This window comes from Oncorhynchus gorbuscha, linkage group LG16 (genome assembly GCF_021184085.1).
Source record: "Oncorhynchus gorbuscha isolate QuinsamMale2020 ecotype Even-year linkage group LG16, OgorEven_v1.0, whole genome shotgun sequence".
NCBI lineage: Eukaryota > Metazoa > Chordata > Actinopteri > Salmoniformes > Salmonidae > Oncorhynchus > Oncorhynchus gorbuscha.
The window spans coordinates 10,526,402-10,546,256 of NC_060188.1; the positions used below are offsets into that span (position 1 = coordinate 10,526,402).

General features: G+C 45.1%; 2 protein-coding genes and 1 pseudogene across 3 annotated transcripts in view; 1 reads left to right on the top strand and 2 right to left on the bottom strand.

Annotated features, from left to right (window-relative positions):
• The window catches only part of LOC123998976, an 899,899-nt pseudogene that overhangs the window by 644,998 nt on the left and 235,046 nt on the right, over positions 1–19,855 (bottom strand).
• On the top strand, positions 1,547–6,437 carry LOC123998948 (transmembrane emp24 domain-containing protein 1-like). Of its 2 annotated transcripts, none has more exons than XM_046304209.1 (4): positions 1,547–2,087; positions 5,336–5,433; positions 5,683–5,869; positions 6,064–6,437. In XM_046304209.1, exons 1-4 carry the CDS (start codon positions 1,896–1,898, stop codon positions 6,280–6,282), a joined length of 696 nt encoding a protein of 231 aa, XP_046160165.1. In that variant the 5' UTR covers positions 1,547–1,895; the 3' UTR covers positions 6,283–6,437. The 2 variants fall into 2 exon arrangements, with proteins under 2 accessions (XP_046160165.1, XP_046160166.1); XM_046304210.1 differs by having other exon boundaries at positions 1,550–1,766.
• LOC124000432 (dynamin-2-like) overlaps positions 11,529–19,855 on the bottom strand; it is a 48,457-nt gene continuing 40,130 nt past the window's right edge. Inside the window, exons 14-20 of the mRNA XM_046306781.1 lie at positions 18,589–18,699; positions 16,773–16,882; positions 16,448–16,559; positions 15,756–15,920; positions 15,270–15,493; positions 14,670–14,912; positions 11,529–14,199 (exon numbers count right to left, since the gene is read on the bottom strand). Of these exons, the coding sequence (XP_046162737.1) occupies positions 14,130–14,199; positions 14,670–14,912; positions 15,270–15,493; positions 15,756–15,920; positions 16,448–16,559; positions 16,773–16,882; positions 18,589–18,699 (1,035 nt within the window). The 3' untranslated portion in view covers positions 11,529–14,129. The remainder of the gene's footprint in view (positions 14,200–14,669; positions 14,913–15,269; positions 15,494–15,755; positions 15,921–16,447; positions 16,560–16,772; positions 16,883–18,588; positions 18,700–19,855) is intronic.

The window sequence follows — 19,855 nt, forward strand, 5'->3', positions numbered from 1 at the left end:
GTGTGTGTGTGTGTGTGTGTGTGTGTGTGTGTGTGTGTGTGTGTGTGTGTGTGTGTGTGTGTGTGTGTGTGTGTGTGTTTAACTATACTTGTGGTGACCAGAAAGGAATAGTAAACAAATGTACCTTTGACTATTTCTAAGGGGTTTAGTTAGGGTTGATGTTAGAATTAGGTGTAGGAGATACGGTTTGGGTTAGGAGTTAGGTTTAGGTTTAGGGTTAGGATTAAGGTAAAGTTTTGGGGTTAAGGTTAGGGTTAGGGTTAGGTTAGGGCAGGGGTTCCCAAACTCTTTTGATATTTAAAAAAACCTGTGACCCCACCATGTAAAAAAAGGGTGATATAATCAAAAGCCAATGTTGACTTTAAAAACATGGTCTATTACAAATCAGTCTGACAGTGCTTTTGAAAGTATTTCAATCTGAAGAAAGTATGGTTTGAAGTAACTGAAATGCAAGGTTATGGGAAGTTCAGAAGATCATCAGGCAATCATTTTGTATGATCTTCTGTGCAGTCTGATGTAGTGTCTGGTCTTGTCCACTCTGTTCTGAGTGGCTTCTGGGCATTGTAGAGGGACATATACGTGTTCCTGAGAGTCATATCGTTCAGTGATGGGGTCATAATATTTTGTAGCTTAAACCATTCAAAAGATAAACCTTTCATCTCTGTTTACTACAAGCATAATCTAGCGGCTACCGGAGGTTACTGACATAACCCCAGTGGTGGAAAAAGTACCAAATTGTCATACTTGAGTAAAAGTAAAAAATACCTTTAATAGATAATGACTCAAGTAAAAGTGAAAGTTTCCAAGTAAAATACTATTTGAGTATCAAAAGTAAAAGTATAAATAATTTAAAAATCCTTATATTAAGCAGTGGTGGAAAAAGTACCCAGTTGTCATACTTTAATAAAAGTAAATATACCTTAGTAGAAAGTTACTCAAGTAAAAGTGAGTCACCCAGTAAAATACTACTTGAGTAAATATTTTAAAGTATTTGGTTTTAAATATACTTAAGTATCAAAAGTAAATGGCATTGCTAAAATATACTTAATTATCCAAAGCAAAAGTAAAAATAATTTCAAGTCCCTTATATTAATCAAACCCGGCGGCATCATTTTCTTGTTTTTTCATCTATTTACGGATAGACAGGGGCATGCTCCAACACTCAGACATAATTTACAAACGAAGTGAGCGCCAGATCAGATTTACCCAGATCAGTAGATTTACCCAGGCATGTTCTCTTGATAAAAGTGTAAATTAGACCATTTTTCTGTCAAAATGTAACAAGTACTTTTGGGCGTCAGGGAAAATGTATGGAGTAAAACGTACATTATATTCTTTAGGAATGTAGTGAATTAAATGTAAAAGTTGTCAAAAATATAAATAGTAAAGTAAAGTACAGATACAAAAAACGACTTAAGTAGTCCTTTAAAGTATTTTTACTTAAGTACTTCACACCACTGCTATACATTGGTATTGCACACCCTTCCAGTCAATCACACGCGCTACTTGTGAAGTTATTGTCAAAGAAGGGCAACAGGGTGAGCTTTTTTCTGCCAGTGGTCTAATCTAACTTCGATATAATAGGTTATTTTGTTGGGTGAGATGTTAAAAAAATCGACTCACTTTCAGTTGCGCGCACAGTGGTCAGAACTGATCTGAAGCTAGTTGTTCGGTGAAGTAGGCGACTTGATTCCTGCTATGACTAACTTTGATCACAAGCAATAAATAGCCTACAGCTCGTGGTCGCTGACAAGTCTATGGAATATGTACGTATACAATGCGGTATGAGTGAAGCGAAGTAGGCACTAGACTACAAGAACAAGCATTCATGGCTGCCGATGAGTCAACAGTGATTGTAACTTTTTCTGAAGTCCAAAGTCGCTTCTAGGCTACAAATGGGTTCCATGTTTGATCTGAGCGTTGCTGTAAGACTCTATTTGCTGTCTTGTTTCGTTGTATCTGTGGACTTCACTTTAGGCTTGGGACAAAGCCAAGATACTGAATTCACGTTTCAACTCCCTGCAGGTAGAACAGAATGTTTCTACCAAACAGCTACGAAGAACGGAAGCCTGGAAGTAGAATACCAGGTAGCAGTCTTGGACAATTTCGTTTTCTATGGTATTGAAAACAGAGCTGACATTCTCTGTGTCATTCTCTCTCTCTGTCTGTATGTGTGTGTGTGTGTGGTGCAATTTCGTGCCTCTATTATAACAATGTTATAAGTTGCATTAGTCAGTCAGTTACTGGATGCTTTATTGTTACAGCCAAAAGACTTTGCTCAGATGCAAATAATAAGATAAGGCATCTTCCTTCCATACAGGTTGAGTCTATAAGACAAAGCCAGCTTGACAAAGGGATCCACTGTGTCAGCATAAGGCCAGATACTCTAACTAACCTCTGAGCAATACTAGCTGTAGTAGGCCTGTTGCTTCTTCTTCTCCTCTAGACATGTAAAGAGAAGGAGAGCGCTTACCACCAAGTGTAGGCCTACTTGCTGTGTTAGTAGTCATGCGCTTTGCTGCAAAATGCATATTAAATATGAAGCTGCGCCATCCCTGGCCCGACCTTGTTACAATTTATATATAGCATTTTAGTCATTTAGAAGACACGGTTGCAGAGTTAGTCAGTTGACTAGTATAAAAGTGTAAACCACTACAGGTTAGGCTCTTCATAGATTAAAGTTGAAGTGATGCTCATCATGCTACGGTATCAATGCCTACTCTACATACTGGAAACCCTGTTCCCAATCCTCACACTGTACCAAGGCCCTCTGGCAGAAATATGCCATTTAGCAGACGCTTTTATCCAAAGCGACTTACAGTCATGTGTGCATACATTCTACGTATGGGTGGTCCCGGGAATCGAACCCACTACCCTGGCGTTACAAGCGCCATGCTCTACCAACTGAGCTACAGAAGGACCATTGTGTTGCAGACACATGACTGTGATAGGATGTCATGTTCCTCACCACCCAACCCACCAAGCCGTGACACATTTCTGTGGACTGTGCGTGTGTGTGTGTGTGTGTGTGTGTGTGTGTGTGTGTGTGTGTGTGTGTGTGTGTGTGTGTGTGTGTGTGTGTGTGTGTGTGTGTGTGTGTGTGTGTGTGTGTGTGTGTGTGTGTGTGTGTGGAGCCTGGCAGGCTTACTGTGGTATCCACACAGCAACAGCTGAGACGCACAGGGCTGAGAGAGATGACAGCTTGAGAGAGCAAGCTGAAGGACTGTGGGGATTGGGACGTTTTATACAGTAGTCTGTGGTGTGTGTCTGTCTGCCTGTCTGTCCGTCTGTTACCCTCTCTCAACCAAGACAATGACACCACAATGGTAGTGACTCATGCCAAAGGCCTAACATGCTGTGTTTCCCTACTTATGTTTCTGCTGCCTGAGAGTGGTGTTACTTTGATATGAACAGACAGGTGCTGGGGAGTGGGTATACTGGCTAGTCTCTCCTTGCTGTTGGATTGTAGCTTTAACTGAAGTTACTGTCGGTTGGTCCTGACCTGGTGGATCTATTTGAACTCATATCTACTGTGTTGTAGAGTTTGAATATGGCAATCTGAGACTGCTAATGACCGGATGAACCATGAGCTGTGAAAATACTTGGAACAAATACTATATCCATTGTTGTAGTGGAAGGTATATGCAGGTATACACTGTATACCCACTTATTTTTCAGTTGGCATTGCATATACTCACAGTTGGCATTGCATATACTCACAGTTGGCATTGCATATACTCACAGTTGGCATTGCATATACTCACAGTTGGCATTACATATACTCACAGTTGGCATTGCATATACTCACAGTTGGCATTGCATATACTCACAGTTGGCATTGCATATACTCACAGTTGGCATTGCATATACTCACAGTTGGCATTGCATATACTCACAGTTGGCATTGCATATACTCACAGTTGGCATTGCATATACTCACAGTTGGCATTGCATATACTCACAGTTGGCATTGCATATACTCACAGTTGGCATTGCATATACTCACAGTTGGCATTACATATACTCACAGTTGGCATTGCATATACTCACAGTTGGCATTACATATACTCACAGTTGGCATTGCATATACTCACAGTTGGCATTGCATATACTCACAGTTGGCATTACATATACTCACAGTTGGCATTGCATATACTAGTGTAGTGGAGGTATATGCCATATCAGTTAATAAGGCTGATGGAACAGATCAGAATTTTTGGCTTAAAATGTTGATAAACTCCTATGAGGTAGACCTATGCACAAATGTTCCAAAATTACATTTGAATGAAAACACTGTTCTAAAAAGCGATTTCATGGACAGAGATGGAAACATCTGTTAGAAATGTAGAAAGAAGGGAGATCTAAAGATGTAACAACTATCATGGGTTGCTACTATGACTAGGACAATGCCTTTGGCTGCTAGACAATGACAGAATATGTATAGAAAACCAATAGAGCAGGAGAACGCATATGAGGAAGTCTTTCTGAAGGAATTGCCTCTACGTTTCGATGGTGGGATTTTGGCTTTAGGCTACTTTCAAGCAAAGTAAGACATGACTCCAATGAAGTAAAACGTCCAGGTTTCAAACAATTAAGGATCAGGAAAAATGTAACAATGCATAGATTCTTTCCCAAAATCCTTATCAATGAAATGTTAACTAGCTACAAAGTAGTCTATGCTTCCCTGGCCGAATGATATCATGATTACCTGCATCAATCCAGTGGTCATTTGTTTTGCAAACTCATTATCATGTGCTACAGAAACACAACTAACCAAACAACAGTGCTGGGTGCTTGTGCACTTGAATTGAAAGGTAACTACATTCAAAAACATTTTTTATTTATTTATCCCAGACCAGTTTTTCTGTTAAATGTGACTTTGAAAGCAAAAAAAAAGTAAAAACCTGACTGAATTTCTGACTCAGTTGACAGCCTAATTGATCCGTTTCAATAGTAAGCCTGTTAACTTATTTGCACGGTACAGCTTGGTTCAGCCTGACTGTGAAAAACCATTATGGGATTTATCATTTTAGGCCATTCAGAGTGTATGTCACTGTTTGTCATTCCGTTCTTTACACAGGGCACTTTTCCGTTGTCATTTTGGGAATGACCAAAATGAGTGTAAAATCACTTCTCCAGGCACCACTACAACACCGACTATACCACCACCACAGTGTTCATGTGTCTACAGTATGTATGGAAGTGAAGACGTGTGTGTGTAGACATGGTGGATTTCAGTCTGTCCATAGTGTCTGTCTGTAACACTGGATATTCTCATAGGAAGATAGATTATAATAGATTATAATATCATTTCATCCATTCCCTCCTGTTCCAGGTGATTGCAGGTGCAGGCCTGGATGTGGGCTTCACCCTGATCTCCCCCAGCGGATACAAGCTGGCCTCTGAGTTCAGGACATCTGACGGCATCCACACGTGAGTGGGCAGAACCTACTAACACAACCCTGACCTCCTCTAACTTCTCTGGAGTGGTATGAAGGTCTCACCATGCTCGATGGTGTGTGGTTCAAAGTTTTTGTAAGGTGATGCAAAAGACACCTTTCCACCCTCTGTCTTACAGACAGTAAAGTTCTACACTATTCTATATGACAGTCTGAACACTGTCTGACTTGCTCTGACCCTCTCTGACATCATGTTGTTCTTCCTCATTGGTCCGTCTCCCAGGGTGGAGCCTACAGAGGATGGAGACTACCGGCTGTGTTTTGACAACAGCTTCAGTAAGCTTTCTGAGAAGATGGTGTTCTTCGAGGTGATCGTGGAGGGCCAGCCTGGGGACACCTGGGGCGATGAAGAGTGGGCTGATATGGCCGAGCCAGAGAGTATGGTGGAGTACAAACTGGAAGACATCAGGGTGAGAAGGACAGGAGGAACACCCAAACGCTCAGCCACTGGGACTGGTGTCTTTATTTTGTCTTTTCATCCTGCTCGTCTCTCCTGTTTCATGTTTTTCCTCTCTTTCCTGCTGTCAATGTTCTATACATTCCTGTGTTCTCTCTTATCCTCTCCCATCTTACCCACTGTCTCTCTCCCTGCCTCTCCCTGTAGGAGACCATGGACTCAGTGCACAGGCACCTGGAGCGGAGCCGGCAGCTTCAGACCATGCTGAGGGCCTTCGAGGCCCGGGACCGCTATCTACTGGAGGACAATCTGTGGAGGGTCTCGTTCTGGTCCTCCATGAGCCTCCTGGTCATCCTGACTGTGGCCGTCACACAGGTCTATACCCTCCGACGCCTCTTCGACGACAAGAGGGTCTGCAAACCCTAGTGTCCAGTAGTATCTTCCACCATCCCCACACCCTTCCCAGTGGTATCTTCCACCATCCCCACACCCTTCCCAGTGGTATCTTCCACCATCCCCACACCCTTCCCAGAGGTATCTTCCACCATCCCCTCACCCTTCCCAGTGGTATCTTCCACCATCCCCACACCCTTCCCAGAGGTATCTTCCACCATCCCCTCACCCTTCCCAGTGGTATCTTCCACCATCCCCTCACCCTTCCCAGAGGTATCTTCCACCATCCCCACACCCTTCCCAGAGGTATCTTCCACCATCCCCACACCCTTCCCAGTGGTATCTTCCACCACCCCCACACTCTTCCCAGTGGTATCTTCCAGCAGACTCACACCATCCCCAAACTCTTCCCAGTGGTATCTTCCACCACCCCCACACTCTTCCCAGTGGTATCTTCCAGCAGACTCACACCATCCCCACACTCTTCCCAGTGGTATCTTCCAGCAGACTCACACCATCCCCACACCCTTCCCAGTGGTATCTTCCACCATCCCCACACCCTTCCCAGTGGTATCTTCCACCATCCCCACACCCTTCCCAGTGGTATCTTCCACCATCCCCACACCCTTCCCAGAGGTATCTTCCAGCAGACTCACACCATCCCCAAACTCTTCCCAGTGGTATCTTCCAGCAGACTCACACCATCCCCAAACTCTTCCCAGTGGTATCTTCCAGCAGACTCACACCATCCCCAAACTCTTCCCAGTGGTATCTTCCAGCAGACTCACACCATCCCCACACCCTTCCCAGAGGTATTTTCCACCATCACCACACCCTTCCCAGAGGAATCTTCCACCATCCCCACACCCTTCCCAGTGGTATCTTCCAGCAGACTCACACCATCCCCACACCCTTCCCAGAGGTATTTTCCACCATCACCACACCCTTCCCAGAGGAATCTTCCACCATCCCCACACCCTTCCCAGTGGTATCTTCCACCATCCCCACACCCTTCCCAGTGGTATCTTCCACCATGCCCACACCCTTCCCAGTGGTATCTTCCACCATCCCCACACCCTTCCCAGTGGTATCTTCCACCATCCCCACACCCTTCCCAGTGGTATCTTCCACCATGCCCACACCCTTCCCAGATGTATCTTCCACCATCCCCACACCCTTCCCAGTGGTATCTTCCACCACCCCCACACCCTTCCCAGAGGTATCTTCCAGCAGACTCACACCATCCCCAAACTCTTCCCAGTGGTATCTTCCAGCAGACTCACACCATCCCCAAACTCTTCCCAGTGGTATCTTCCAGCAGACTCACACCATCCCCAAACTCTTCCCAGTGGTATCTTCCAGCAGACTCACACCATCCCCACACCCTTCCCAGAGGTATTTTCCACCATCACCACACCCTTCCCAGAGGAATCTTCCACCATCCCCACACCCTTCCCAGTGGTATCTTTCAGCAGACTCACACCATCCCCACACCCTTCCCAGAGGTATTTTCCACCATCACCACACCCTTCCCAGAGGAATCTTCCACCATCCCCACACCCTTCCCAGTGGTATCTTCCACCATCCCCACACCCTTCCCAGAGGTATCTTCCACCATCCCCACACCCTTCCCAGAGGTATCTTCCACCATCCCCACACCCTTCCCAGTGGTATCTTCCACCATCCCCACACCCTTCCCAGTGGTATCTTCCACCATCCCCACACCCTTCCCAGTGGTATCTTCCACCATCCCCACACCCTTCCCAGAGGTATCTTCCACCATCCCCACACCCTTCCCAGTGGTATCTTCCACCATCCCCACACCCTTCCCAGAGGTATCTTCCACCATCCCCACACCCTTCCCAGTGGTATCTTCCACCATCCCCACACCCTTCCCAGTGGTATCTTCCACCATCCCCACACCCTTCCCAGAGGTATCTTCCACCATCCCCACACCCTTCCCAGAGGTATCTTCCACCATCCCCACACCCTTCCCAGTGGTATCTTCCACCATCCCCTCACCCTTCCCAGTGGTATCTTCCACCATCCCCTCACCCTTCCCAGTGGTATCTTCCACCATCCCCACACCCTTCCCAGTGGTATCTTCCACCATCCCCACACCCTTCCCAGTGGTATCTTGCACCATCCCCACACCCTTCCCAGAGGTATCTTCCACCATCCCCTCACCCTTCCCAGTGGTATCTTCCAGCAGACTCACACCATCCCCTCACCCTTCCCAGTGGTATCTTCCACCATCCCCACATCATGCCCAGTGATATATTCCAGCAGACCCACACACGGCCCGATGGTATTTTCCACCACCCCCACACCCTTCCCAGTGGTATCTTCCACAAAGATGCCATAGAAGGGTGTTGGGACTAACAGGACCCTACTGTAAAGTAATGGTTTCAGAGATTGAAGAAGAGAGACTATGTTTGGTAAATGAGGGACTGTTAGTAAGGATTCAGTGATGTTTGTGTGATGAGCTTGATTCAGCTTTTGAGTGGCAGAAAAGAGCATGTTTGTATGTAATTGAGTCATAAACACTAAACACTGTAATGATGACTTGACAATTAATGTCAATCTATCAAACAAGAAACCAATGCAATAGCAGATCATGTGGTTGTATGTTTTTAACATGGGATCTTAAGAGTGACTTTACAAATATAATTTATTTAATGACATGGTTATAACACAACTACAGCAAAATAAACACACACACAAAACAAATACATTCTACTCTGATATAAATTAATTCTGGAGAAAGAGTAGCCTTGCAAAGCCACTGATCCCGCAAGCTTACATTAAAAGCTGCAGTGGTTATCAGTCTTTTAATTGAGGCAAGAGAAAGAAGTCTTACATGCAACAATGGCTGTCCTCATGGGTTGGTTTTATTGAATTACAGATATGACATTTTTATTGAAAGGTATAGTGGTTGCCAAAGATCTGGTGAGACGAAGCCAAAGAGTTGAGACATTCCAAAAATGATTCCTGCCAGGAGAATGTTACAAAGTCAACCACAAGCATAGTTGTTATATACACCTCCAACACCACAAAACCAGATCCAATCATTCGTTTGAAAAAAAGATAGATTTTATGGTTTTATAAATACACAATGATCCATTCCTTTCAATTATAGGTACAATAGCGCAAATTTGAGTGTCAAAAGTGTGCAGCAAAAGAAAATAAGGCAATCTTATTGGCTCCCATAAAACAGCACTGGATTAAAGGCATATCGCAAAGTTCTGCAGTTGACATCAGTTGGATCTATTATTGACACTGTACTACATTATAATCACATTACCGGTATATGCCCTTCTTCATACAACTACCCTTACTACAGTATAAATAAACTGTATAATGAAAACATACAGCATATGCCATATAGAAGAGGTCTTTATTCAAAGTGATTTACAGTCATCCGTGCATACATTTCACGTATGAGTGGTCCAAGCAGGATTCAAACCTATGACCCTTGGTGTTGCAAGCACAATGCTCTACCGACTGACCCTTGCGCAAGGCATCCACTGGAACACACATGGTTTGAAGCTCTCTTCTGAACATGACATGACCCTCGCTGTTAAAAGCTTTGTATGCTTCTGTGCTCACTCAGCAGTGGAGTACCCAGCACTACCTGATTCATTGAACTGTTCCTAACATCCTTCACCTCATCCCTTCAAATAGTCACCTTACCGTTTGGTTTATGGGGCCCTCCCAATACACTAACATATAATATTAAGGGCTGTCATCATCCCTCATCCCCAACTGACACGTCAAATGATTAACTGTAGCATCGAACACAATGCAGTATGAGTGAGATCTCAAATATTCTAGTTCCACCTACACACAATGTATTTACAATCATCTAAATAAACCAAACTTCTACACATCAATCATTTTTATAGGAGTGTTCTACAAACATGTTCAATAGTCATTCAGACACTAATCTGTTGAGAAATGCCCACATTTTAAAACTGCACTGTACATAAAACCAAGAGGAGAGGTTATGCTCCAGGAGATAGCTAACACAAACAATCACTGGATTTCATTACGAATTTGGCACATGAGCAGTCAAACAATTTTATCAATACAAAAATAATTTCATTTTCACAATGTTTGTTTAGTATAGAAATAGTGAACAGAAGTTGAACCCGTACTGAGAGTGGTGTCAGAATTCAGCCAGGCTACAGCTCGCTAAAATCCCCCACACTTCTAGAACAGCCTGGGTAGATGCCAGCTATTAAAGGACCAATGCAGCATTTTTTTAAAATCTCAATTTCACTTTCTGAAAAAAAACTTTTAAAGGAGGCTGATTTTCCTGAAATGCCGTTAGTTATTGTAAAACGAGTACGTTTGACCGTTGCCATTGAAAAAGCTGCCTCTTGTATTTCATGTTATAAACTAAGTTATGGCTTTTAGAGTTTAATCAGCTCTGCAACCTATTCTTTGGAGAATATTTAAGGTTAGGGTGTTCAAGGTTTATGATTCTTCGCAGGTCTGGTTCTCTTGCTGGTTTGTGGACAGTGCATCTCCAATCCTATCCTGCTTTGGGGCAAGGTCACCACTGGTTACGACGAGCAGGAGCAGGCCGCCTGTTCAGGGACAATCATAACGACAGACCAACATTAATAACTCTCTCCCATTCAAGTATTTTTGATGCGTAATACAGTTTGTTGATTGTAAGGGGTCTAACAGACCTTTTTTGTAAGGGAAGACATAGGAACATTTATTTCCTAAAATTGTGTTTGTGTCCATCACACTTTTGACATCTCCCTGCTTTCTTTAGCTGATGATTCCTATTACCATAGCTGCCTGTTTTCTACAGGCAATGTGATCTAGTATGTGCAGCAAGAGACAAATCAAATCAAGTTGATTAGACCATAAACTTGAACATTTAATTGAAAAACAGTATACTTGTACACTAAAGGCCGTCTACAACCCACCACCACTATTATTGCTAACACTACAGCAGAGTATTGAGTTGTAAAGTAGAGTATGTGCACCTTGTATTCAGAGAAACATCAGGAAGGAAGAAAAAAGAAGAATGAATAAGTTATTATTCCAGGAATTCTTGTCCTTCACAACTTTCATTCCACTTTTAACTCAAGTCAAAAGGCAAGCAGCCTGTTGGCACAGAAACACCATAGCAACATCCACAGTGAAGGAGGGGGAAGAAGAGAGGAAGGCATACCAGGAGAGAGAACCATGAGGACAACCAATGAGAGAGGAGAGAGAGGGGGGACCACACAAGACACAAGGAGACACCAACCACCAGTCTCTTTATTGTACACAACACCTCTTTATTTAGCGCTCATGTTCCAAATGGGTTCATTTGTTTATTCAAATCCAGGAAATTACTAGAGGCACTTGACAAGGCTTTGCAAAAACTAAAGAAAGATTGATGCAGGTCAGTTCCCCCCACCCACAAGATGAATGATACAGAGCATGGAGAGTGTGGGGGGGCATCCAGTATGGAGAAAAGGTCGTCACCAACATCTTACACTTTACAGATCAGGAGATGGGGTGTAGGGGGACAGGCTACAGTGACCGGTACTGTCAGGTGACAGGGACACATTCATAAGAAGGGGACGTTTTTGATTCCCTTAAGACTCTTCAACATCAGAGAGTGACAGAATAAATGTAAGCCCAATTTCCTCATAGTAGGGGTTCAATACTTGGTCAAGAGATTGAAACCTTTTGGAGCATGGATAGACTCCATTTCCCAGAGGCTTTAGTTGGAGTTAGCTGAGATCAGAGTGAGACACCCACTAGCAGCACAGTCACTGTAGACAGACCTGATGGGAAATGTATGGGAAGAAAAGCACATTCTGCCCAGAAAATATGGTTTTAGACAGTTCCTACCAAATTCACCCTCAACCTGTACCACAATCTGTAAGGGGTACAAGGTATTGGACTGGGCTCTATATAGTTTGGACAGGTTCTCCAGGCAGGATGTATATGTACACCAGAAAGAGCAACAAAAGTTGAACTCCAGCCCCCTGCGCACCATCAATATTTATCAGCAAATCAAAACATCAATGTAGTCCATTTGTCACTCACACCCCCCCCCATCCATCCCAACCCCAAAATTCACCCAGCAAAAATAAATGATCAAATTACCATCAGAGGAATCAAATGATATTGATCAGTAGAAAATCCCATCTGTGAAGAGACTCTCTTCACTCCTATTTAAACCCTCCCAGTGGCAACAGTTATTCCAACTAGAACCCTGTAGTGGAAGTCGCTACCAGAAAGACATTCAGTCTCCCTTCCAGAGGAGGAGTAGTAGGCTGAAGGTGCAGTATACAGCTGACATCATTTCTATCAAAACCATACATGCCAAATGCCCAGGGTTATAAATAATGAATTAATGCGATCTGGAGATTACAAATCTCAACATTTCCCTACATCCCAAGCGAAGTCAATATAACGGCTGTGTGTTAGTGCTTCAATTAGTATAACGATTACTACACATTAAAATGTTTGGTTTTCAATGAACACCATTAAACATCATTCTCCATCCATTCTTTTTAAAACTGGAGACATCACCATCTCTGTGTGTCTGTACTGAGACTGTCCATCAGCTATGTACAACGGTGTTTCCAAGACACCGGGAGGATCTCTCGTCCACAAAGACAAAATGACCATTGAATTGTGACAGGAAGAAGTGTCGGTCCTAAACCGCCGTCTCTCCAGCTCTAACCACATAGCTCCGCCTCCCCACCCTCCTCCAGGAGAACCTACTGTACTCTCCCCTTTACCTGTCCTTGTCCTGAATGGGACTTTGAATGAAGGTTGGCTAAGGCGTCAGTGAGGTTGACTTAAGGTGCTGGGATAACTCTATACTTAGAGATGTGTGGAGAAATCATCTCAAAGTGCTGACAACTCTCTCTCTGTTTATTATGCATAGTCTTAAATTAATGACAACCTCAACACTACCACTGGATGTATGGATGTACACAGAAGTGCTTCAAGTGGTCAATCTAGATGACATTCTCTCAGCGGTGGCAGGACATTCCAATAGTAACGGGCACATTTTAGAAGGCTGCTCTCAGCCTCATGTGTAGCCCTGCACTGCTAAATGGTCTTTTTATGCCTCCTTTTGCTGTGATTTGAGACTGGTTTTAAAGCTACATACAGGGGGCATTAACAGACAAGTCACTCAAATAAAATAACAAGAAAGTATTCATCAACACCACCGTAGTCGTAATAATAACTACTTTCCAGTATGAAATCAAGTTAGAAAAAAACACAAAAAAATGAACAGGATGTCGGTGCATATTACACAGAGGTGTGGGGTGTAGTAGAGCATGAGGTGAGGACACGTCTAAAGAGGGAGGGAGGGTAGCGAGCCTTTCACGTTTAGAAGGGTTGTGGACTAGGCTGTAGTCCACATTTTCAGAGAGGAAATGAACAATTCTGTTACCACAGAAAATAGGTCGCTTAGGGGCATGTCACTTCCATGTAACCATCCACATCGGATGCCGTGACTGCACCCTGCTGGTCAAAGGTGAGCGATTAAGTCTTGATGAATCTTTTGATACATATGGTACAATATCCAAAACAGTGTAATTACATCTCTTCTGATTCTGAGGATTCAAGTGGTTATGGTTCCTTTGCTTCTTTAGAATGTGGAGACCAGAGAGCCCACATGTGTAGGAGACTAAGGGAGGGTTAGCAGCTTAAATCAGAGAACAGTTTGAGTCGACTACATTAGATACGTCTGGTTGAAATAGCATTTATCAATGTGCATAGATACTGTATAAGGGCCCCCTCCTCCCCTGCTCTCTAGCCCTCCCCTCTGGCCCCAGTACACACATAGTCTCACACACACACACACACACACACACAGGTGAGCCTGGCTGGTTCTACTGGGTAGTCTAGTCTAGCAGGGAGGGCTCAGCAGGGCGGATTATGGTGGGCCGGTGAGGAGCGCCAGGGGGTCTTCGGCTGCACAGAGAGAGAGGGAGAGAGAGAGAGGGAGAGAGAGAGAGGGAGAGAGAGAGAGGGAGCAATGAAACAAACCCAGACAGAGCGAGCAGGAGAACAGTTGAGAGATTGTGAGACGTGAATGGAGAGAAACACTCCCACAGAGAGAACAGAAGAAGAAACAGAGAAAGAGAGAGGAGTTAAGAGATGGGGTTTATGAAACCGAGAAGATAACCAAGAGAAAGGAAGAGAAGTGTGTAAAGAAAAGGTTCAAGTAGTAATGTGAAAGGTGGGACTGGGAGGAAACTTAAATCCATCTATTGACATCAACAGTCAGTCAGAGCCAGGTGCTGCAGTTACAGTGAGAACCTGGCAATTCAACAATGAATTCAGAAGGTTACACAGGTTAATATAGTGTCGATGAGGAGACATTATTCCTGTGTGAGGATATAGTTAGGTAGGAACTGCTCCCTCCTGAGAGGTGGTCTTACCTGGGCACGCCAGGGGGGATGCGAGCGGGCCGAGAGGGGATCAGTGGGGGGGCACTGAAAGGGTCCTGATGGTTGTTGCTGCCAAAGGCGTTAATGGGCGGCGGGCCCGGGCGAGAGGGGATGGGGGGTCCCCCAAACGCTGGGGAGGGGTTGAGGGGTGGTCCCGGCCTTGGGCCACTCACTGCCGGAGGACGGCTTGGGGGAGGGGCTGCTGCGGCTGGGGGGCGGCGCTGAGGGGTAGGACTGGAAGGAGACGAGAACAGAGAGAGAGGTGTGGGGAATGGAAAAAGAACAGACAGACAATGAAATATACATTATACAAACACTGCACAACGACAAAAAGCTTTGGTCGACTGTACAGCCTCTTACACATGACCCCCTTTAGTTCCCACATTTGACAATGGATGAAGCAAAACATCTTCCATTACATGAATGAGAGAATTTAAGGTACATTCACTCAATCCACATTAACGTCAAAGTCAACAAATCTCTTTTGCATGTGTGAATGTGTACACACACACACACACACACACACACACACACACACACACACACACACACACACACACACACACACACACACACACACACACCTCTCACCTGGCTTCCTGCATCCAGCTGTCATTGACGGGCGGCGGCACGGGGACCGTCACGGTGGTGGTGGTGATGTCACCGATGATGTGCAGTGCCTCCTTGAGGGCGTGGTACATGCGGAGCATCTCGTCGCGGCGCTGCGCCTGGTCAGCTGACTCCTCCATCAGGCTGTTTTGGTCACCTGACGAGTACAGGTAGGCCAGCAGCTCTGAGTGGATGAAGTCCTTAGCCTGGGGAGGAGAGGAAGACCATGGACTACAGAGAAACAGAGGTGTCCTACTCCTTTCACTACTCACATCATACTAGCCTGCATGGAAAGATGGAGTCACTGAATAGTCGATCTTCAGTGATGCTAGAAAACACAAACACCCCGGCGCTTGTGGAAACACAACACAAAGGTACATGAAGCTGTCATACAGCCATGTGATGGAATCCCCTGCTATAAGACAGAGCCTGCTCAGTATAGACCGTCTCTAGGCTTTTTTCACTCACGCTGTTGATCATGAGGTGCATGATGGTCTTGGGCATGAGGTCCCTGATGGACTTGTTGACGATGCCGATGTAGGAGTCCACTAGGTTACGGATGGTCTCCACCTGCCTCTCCAGCTGGGGGTCCATGGAGAAGGTTTCTGATGGGGCCGTATCCTCAGTGTCCACCTGAGGAACACAGAGAGAGACGTTACTTCTGAGTGAGAACACGTGACCGGTCCAAACAGGTCCTTTGAATTGAGGCCACACGTACCTGTTCTCTGAGTGTTTGAGGTCAATACACGATAGCTAATGGGATACCTTTGCGGTAGATGTATGCCATTGTGAATCATACATCCAATCGCTCTGATATTAGTACCTCATAATCTCCCTTGAATCATGAATTGGCGTGCATGAGAAGAAACAAGCAGTAGGACAATCATCAGTGACATCATCAAGAAGTATAGGTGCATGCCTAGTGTTCATCAAATACTGACATAGGCGGTCACCACAACGCATCCGTTCGTTTGACTTCTACTAACATTCAAACTTCAAGGGTCGGTTTACCAGACACAGATGAAGCCTAGTCCTGGACAACAAAACCCTTTCAAGGGAGAATCTCTGCTGGGCATGTCCTTAAGTCCGTCCAGGACTAGTCAACATCTATGTCCGGGAAAGCGACCCAAAGACTATTTGAGTGAGTTTGGGTTCAGTACCTGGTCCTTCTCAGGGTAGACCCCAGCCCTCAGGAAGGAGGCTTTCCAACTGTCCACATCCTCCTGGGTGTCACAGGCCAGCTCAATCTGACGCAGGTCCTTATACACATTCCTGCTTGATGGATGGCAAAACACAAACACAATCAGGGTGGGTGTAAATTCCATTTAATTTCAGTCAATTCACTAAGTAGATTTCCCTCAATGCTTCTCGATGAGAATTTTGTAGCATTTAAATGTCAGTTTACTTCCTGATTCACTGAATTGAAATGACAGACTTGTGTGGAACAGGATACACATACACAACACACATATCCATTTCCCTGACCTGGATTCAGTGTTGAAGACGCCAAATACGTGTTTGGTGGACATGAAGCCTTTCTCCACATCCCTCAGCTTGAGGTTATCTAGGGGAAGCATGTACTTCTTCTCTTTCTCCTAAAACACAGAGGGGGGACGGGGGATCTGAACTCATAGCAAAAATATCTTGAGAAACAAATCCTTGAAGCCATTAAAAACACGAAAGTACACAAATAAGAGGAAGACAGCCATGAAGAAACTGCTTCATGGGTAACTTTGAAAAACAGTGGAATACAACACTAGGCTTCTCCACAAATGAGCAGAGAGAGTGGAATGTATTTCCTCTGTATAAGACCCAGACCACCAGGCTGGTGAGAAGAGAGGGAGAGAGGAGGAGCATGGGGGAGAGAGAGAGATGGATTCGGGGGGGGGATGCCAGCTTTGCACTGTTGAGGAGAAGCATCTGGAAGCATTCATGTCTGCACTAACACAGAGAGCCGCTCAGTCCCAACAGTGACATCACCCTAAGCCGATGTCCTAGTCTCACACACAAACAAATATATAACCACACACATGAAAACATACAAACACCCATGTGCTTGTGCAAATGCAAACACACAAACACATAGACGCATGAAAGTGGCAAACAACCACAAACCAAGACAAACATACACCCCCACCCCACACACCTCCCACCCCCCCCCAACCCGCCCCCAGTAACCCAGTACGATTTCCTGCAAATTCCAAAGGCAGATCCCTGCTGGAACATTTCAAACCGCCTGCCACGTCAGTTTGCTTCCACCATCCTCCCTCGCTCCTTCTTCTCCCTCGCTCCTTCTCTCGCTCTTTCCGCCACAGAGGACTGGTCAAGACTGAACGGTATCAGTTGTTTTGAGGCGTAGTCAGAGTGACAGGTTAAAGGTTTGTCTTCAGCTCTGGTCTGCGGTATCTTTTGAAGCTCTTTTTGTTTCGCTGAGAGAGGGGACATCTTCGCCAAGGCCTGGGCTGCTCTGACCAAACTAATGGTAAGTTTAACAGTCAGACTAGATTTCCGAATGCATCCGTCTGTAAATGTTTAACTTTCCAAGGATGATCCCTAGTGCTTTTGGTTTATTTCTTTAATATTATTTACACTTTGTTCCAGTAAAACATCATAAAATATGTATCATCGACATACCCTTTCCATATATTTTACAGCCTTTGAAATGGCCTACAGAGCATTAGAAATCTGATTGTAGAGAGTAGTGTGTGGTCACAGAGTGGGAAAACACCTTGCTGTTTTGTTCATGTGCACAAAGTAAATACGGTAATGTCTGTTGGAACTTTAAGTTTATCAAATTCTAAAAAAAAGTTGTAAGCTCAACATCTCTCCATTACATCAACATCCTAAATTAGTCAATACATTCATATATTTGGACCTCAGTCTGAGTTTGGTTGCTTTCTTTATCAGAGGAATGTTTACTCTCCCTCCAACGCCCCCCCACCTCTGTCCTGTCTCTAGGGCAGTGACCTGCAGCCGGAGCGACCCCGTGGGCCTTCCCCCCCTCCTCACCCCCCCGCCTGCCCAGTGTTCAGACTACCTGTTCATCAGGCTGAAGCTGAACAGTAGTCTGCACATTGGTTAGGCTGGGCTGGGACACACACACAGGACACATCTAACCACCAGCCAGCAGGGGCTCTCGTGAGAGGCTCTGGCCGGATCTGATTCTCCACCATGACAATGAGAGGGGGGAGGGAGCATGCAATGCAGATCATATATCAGCCCATGGAGTAGCAGCAGAATCTTTCTGCCAGTTTGTATTGTACTATTTTGTGTTGTACTTATCCCAGCGTTAGACACTCACCTCCTCATCCTTGTACCAGGATAGTGACTCTGCGGTCAGGATGAACCAGTACTCCTTGGAGCCTCCCTTCATGATGCTGATGTTGATGGTGAGCCAGCCTTTGCGGATGACCTGTTATGGGAGACATAGGAGTGGTGGAACAGGGGAGCGAGGGGTGGTGGAGGACAAGGTATACCAGGAGGATGGAGGGAAAACAAGTCATTAAAGTGCTCATGATTTACCTCCTGGAGATCTTGTGATATGACTAACTTAACTGACCAATAAAAAGCTTACCTGGGTACTCAGTGTGAGTTTGGTTGATCCTGTCTTACCAATATAAGCACTAAGATGTTCTACATACTCTAAATGAACTCTTCTATTCTGAGTATAAAGATTTACAATTCCAACAATGTTTCTGAACATGATCCCTGATGTATACAGTAAGCATACGGTGTGGAGATTTAAACAGGAAACCTCAAACAAACCTTAATGACTTCAAAACTAACTAATATGGGGCATCCAGACCAAATGGGAGCCACACAGGGTCACGGATCAAAGGTCGGCGGTGGTATGTTAGAGTGAGCCGGTCAGTAAAAGCTAGCCTATACACGATTAGCCAAAACAGACTAGGGTTAGTGGATTAACTGGGCAGGGTCGTCAGACATACACTCCAGTGTAGGACACTGTAGGAGGCTGAACAGGAGATGGGAGATGGAGAGGCAAGAGGAGGAGGGCCAGACTGTACAGCGATATGAGGAATACAGAGGAATGCAGCGATATGAGGAATACAGAGGAATGCAGCGATATGAGGAATACAGAGGAATGCAGCGATATGAGGAATACAGAGGAATGCAGCGATATGAGGAATACAGAGGAATGCAGCGATATGAGGAATACAGAGGAATGCAGCGATATGAGGAATACAGAGGAATGCAGCGATCGGCAGAGAATGGAGACGGGTAGACTGAGCCACAGCTCACAGAGTGGACGGGTAGACTGAGCCACAGCTCAGAGTGGACGGGTAGACTGAGCCACAGCTCACAGAGTGGACGGGTAGACTGAGCCACAGCTCACAGAGTGGACGGGTAGAGAGAGAGGGATGAAAAATAAATAAAAGGAGGATTTAAGGAAGGGAGAGAGGAAAGAGAGATGAGGCAGGGTTGAGAGGTTCTTTCTGTAGACGAGTTGTATTAGAGCAGGGGTCCTCAACCTTTTTATGCCCAGGGACGCCCTCGCAGGCAAACTGACAACCCAGGGAACCCCATCCTAAGTTAGCAAACATTGTTTT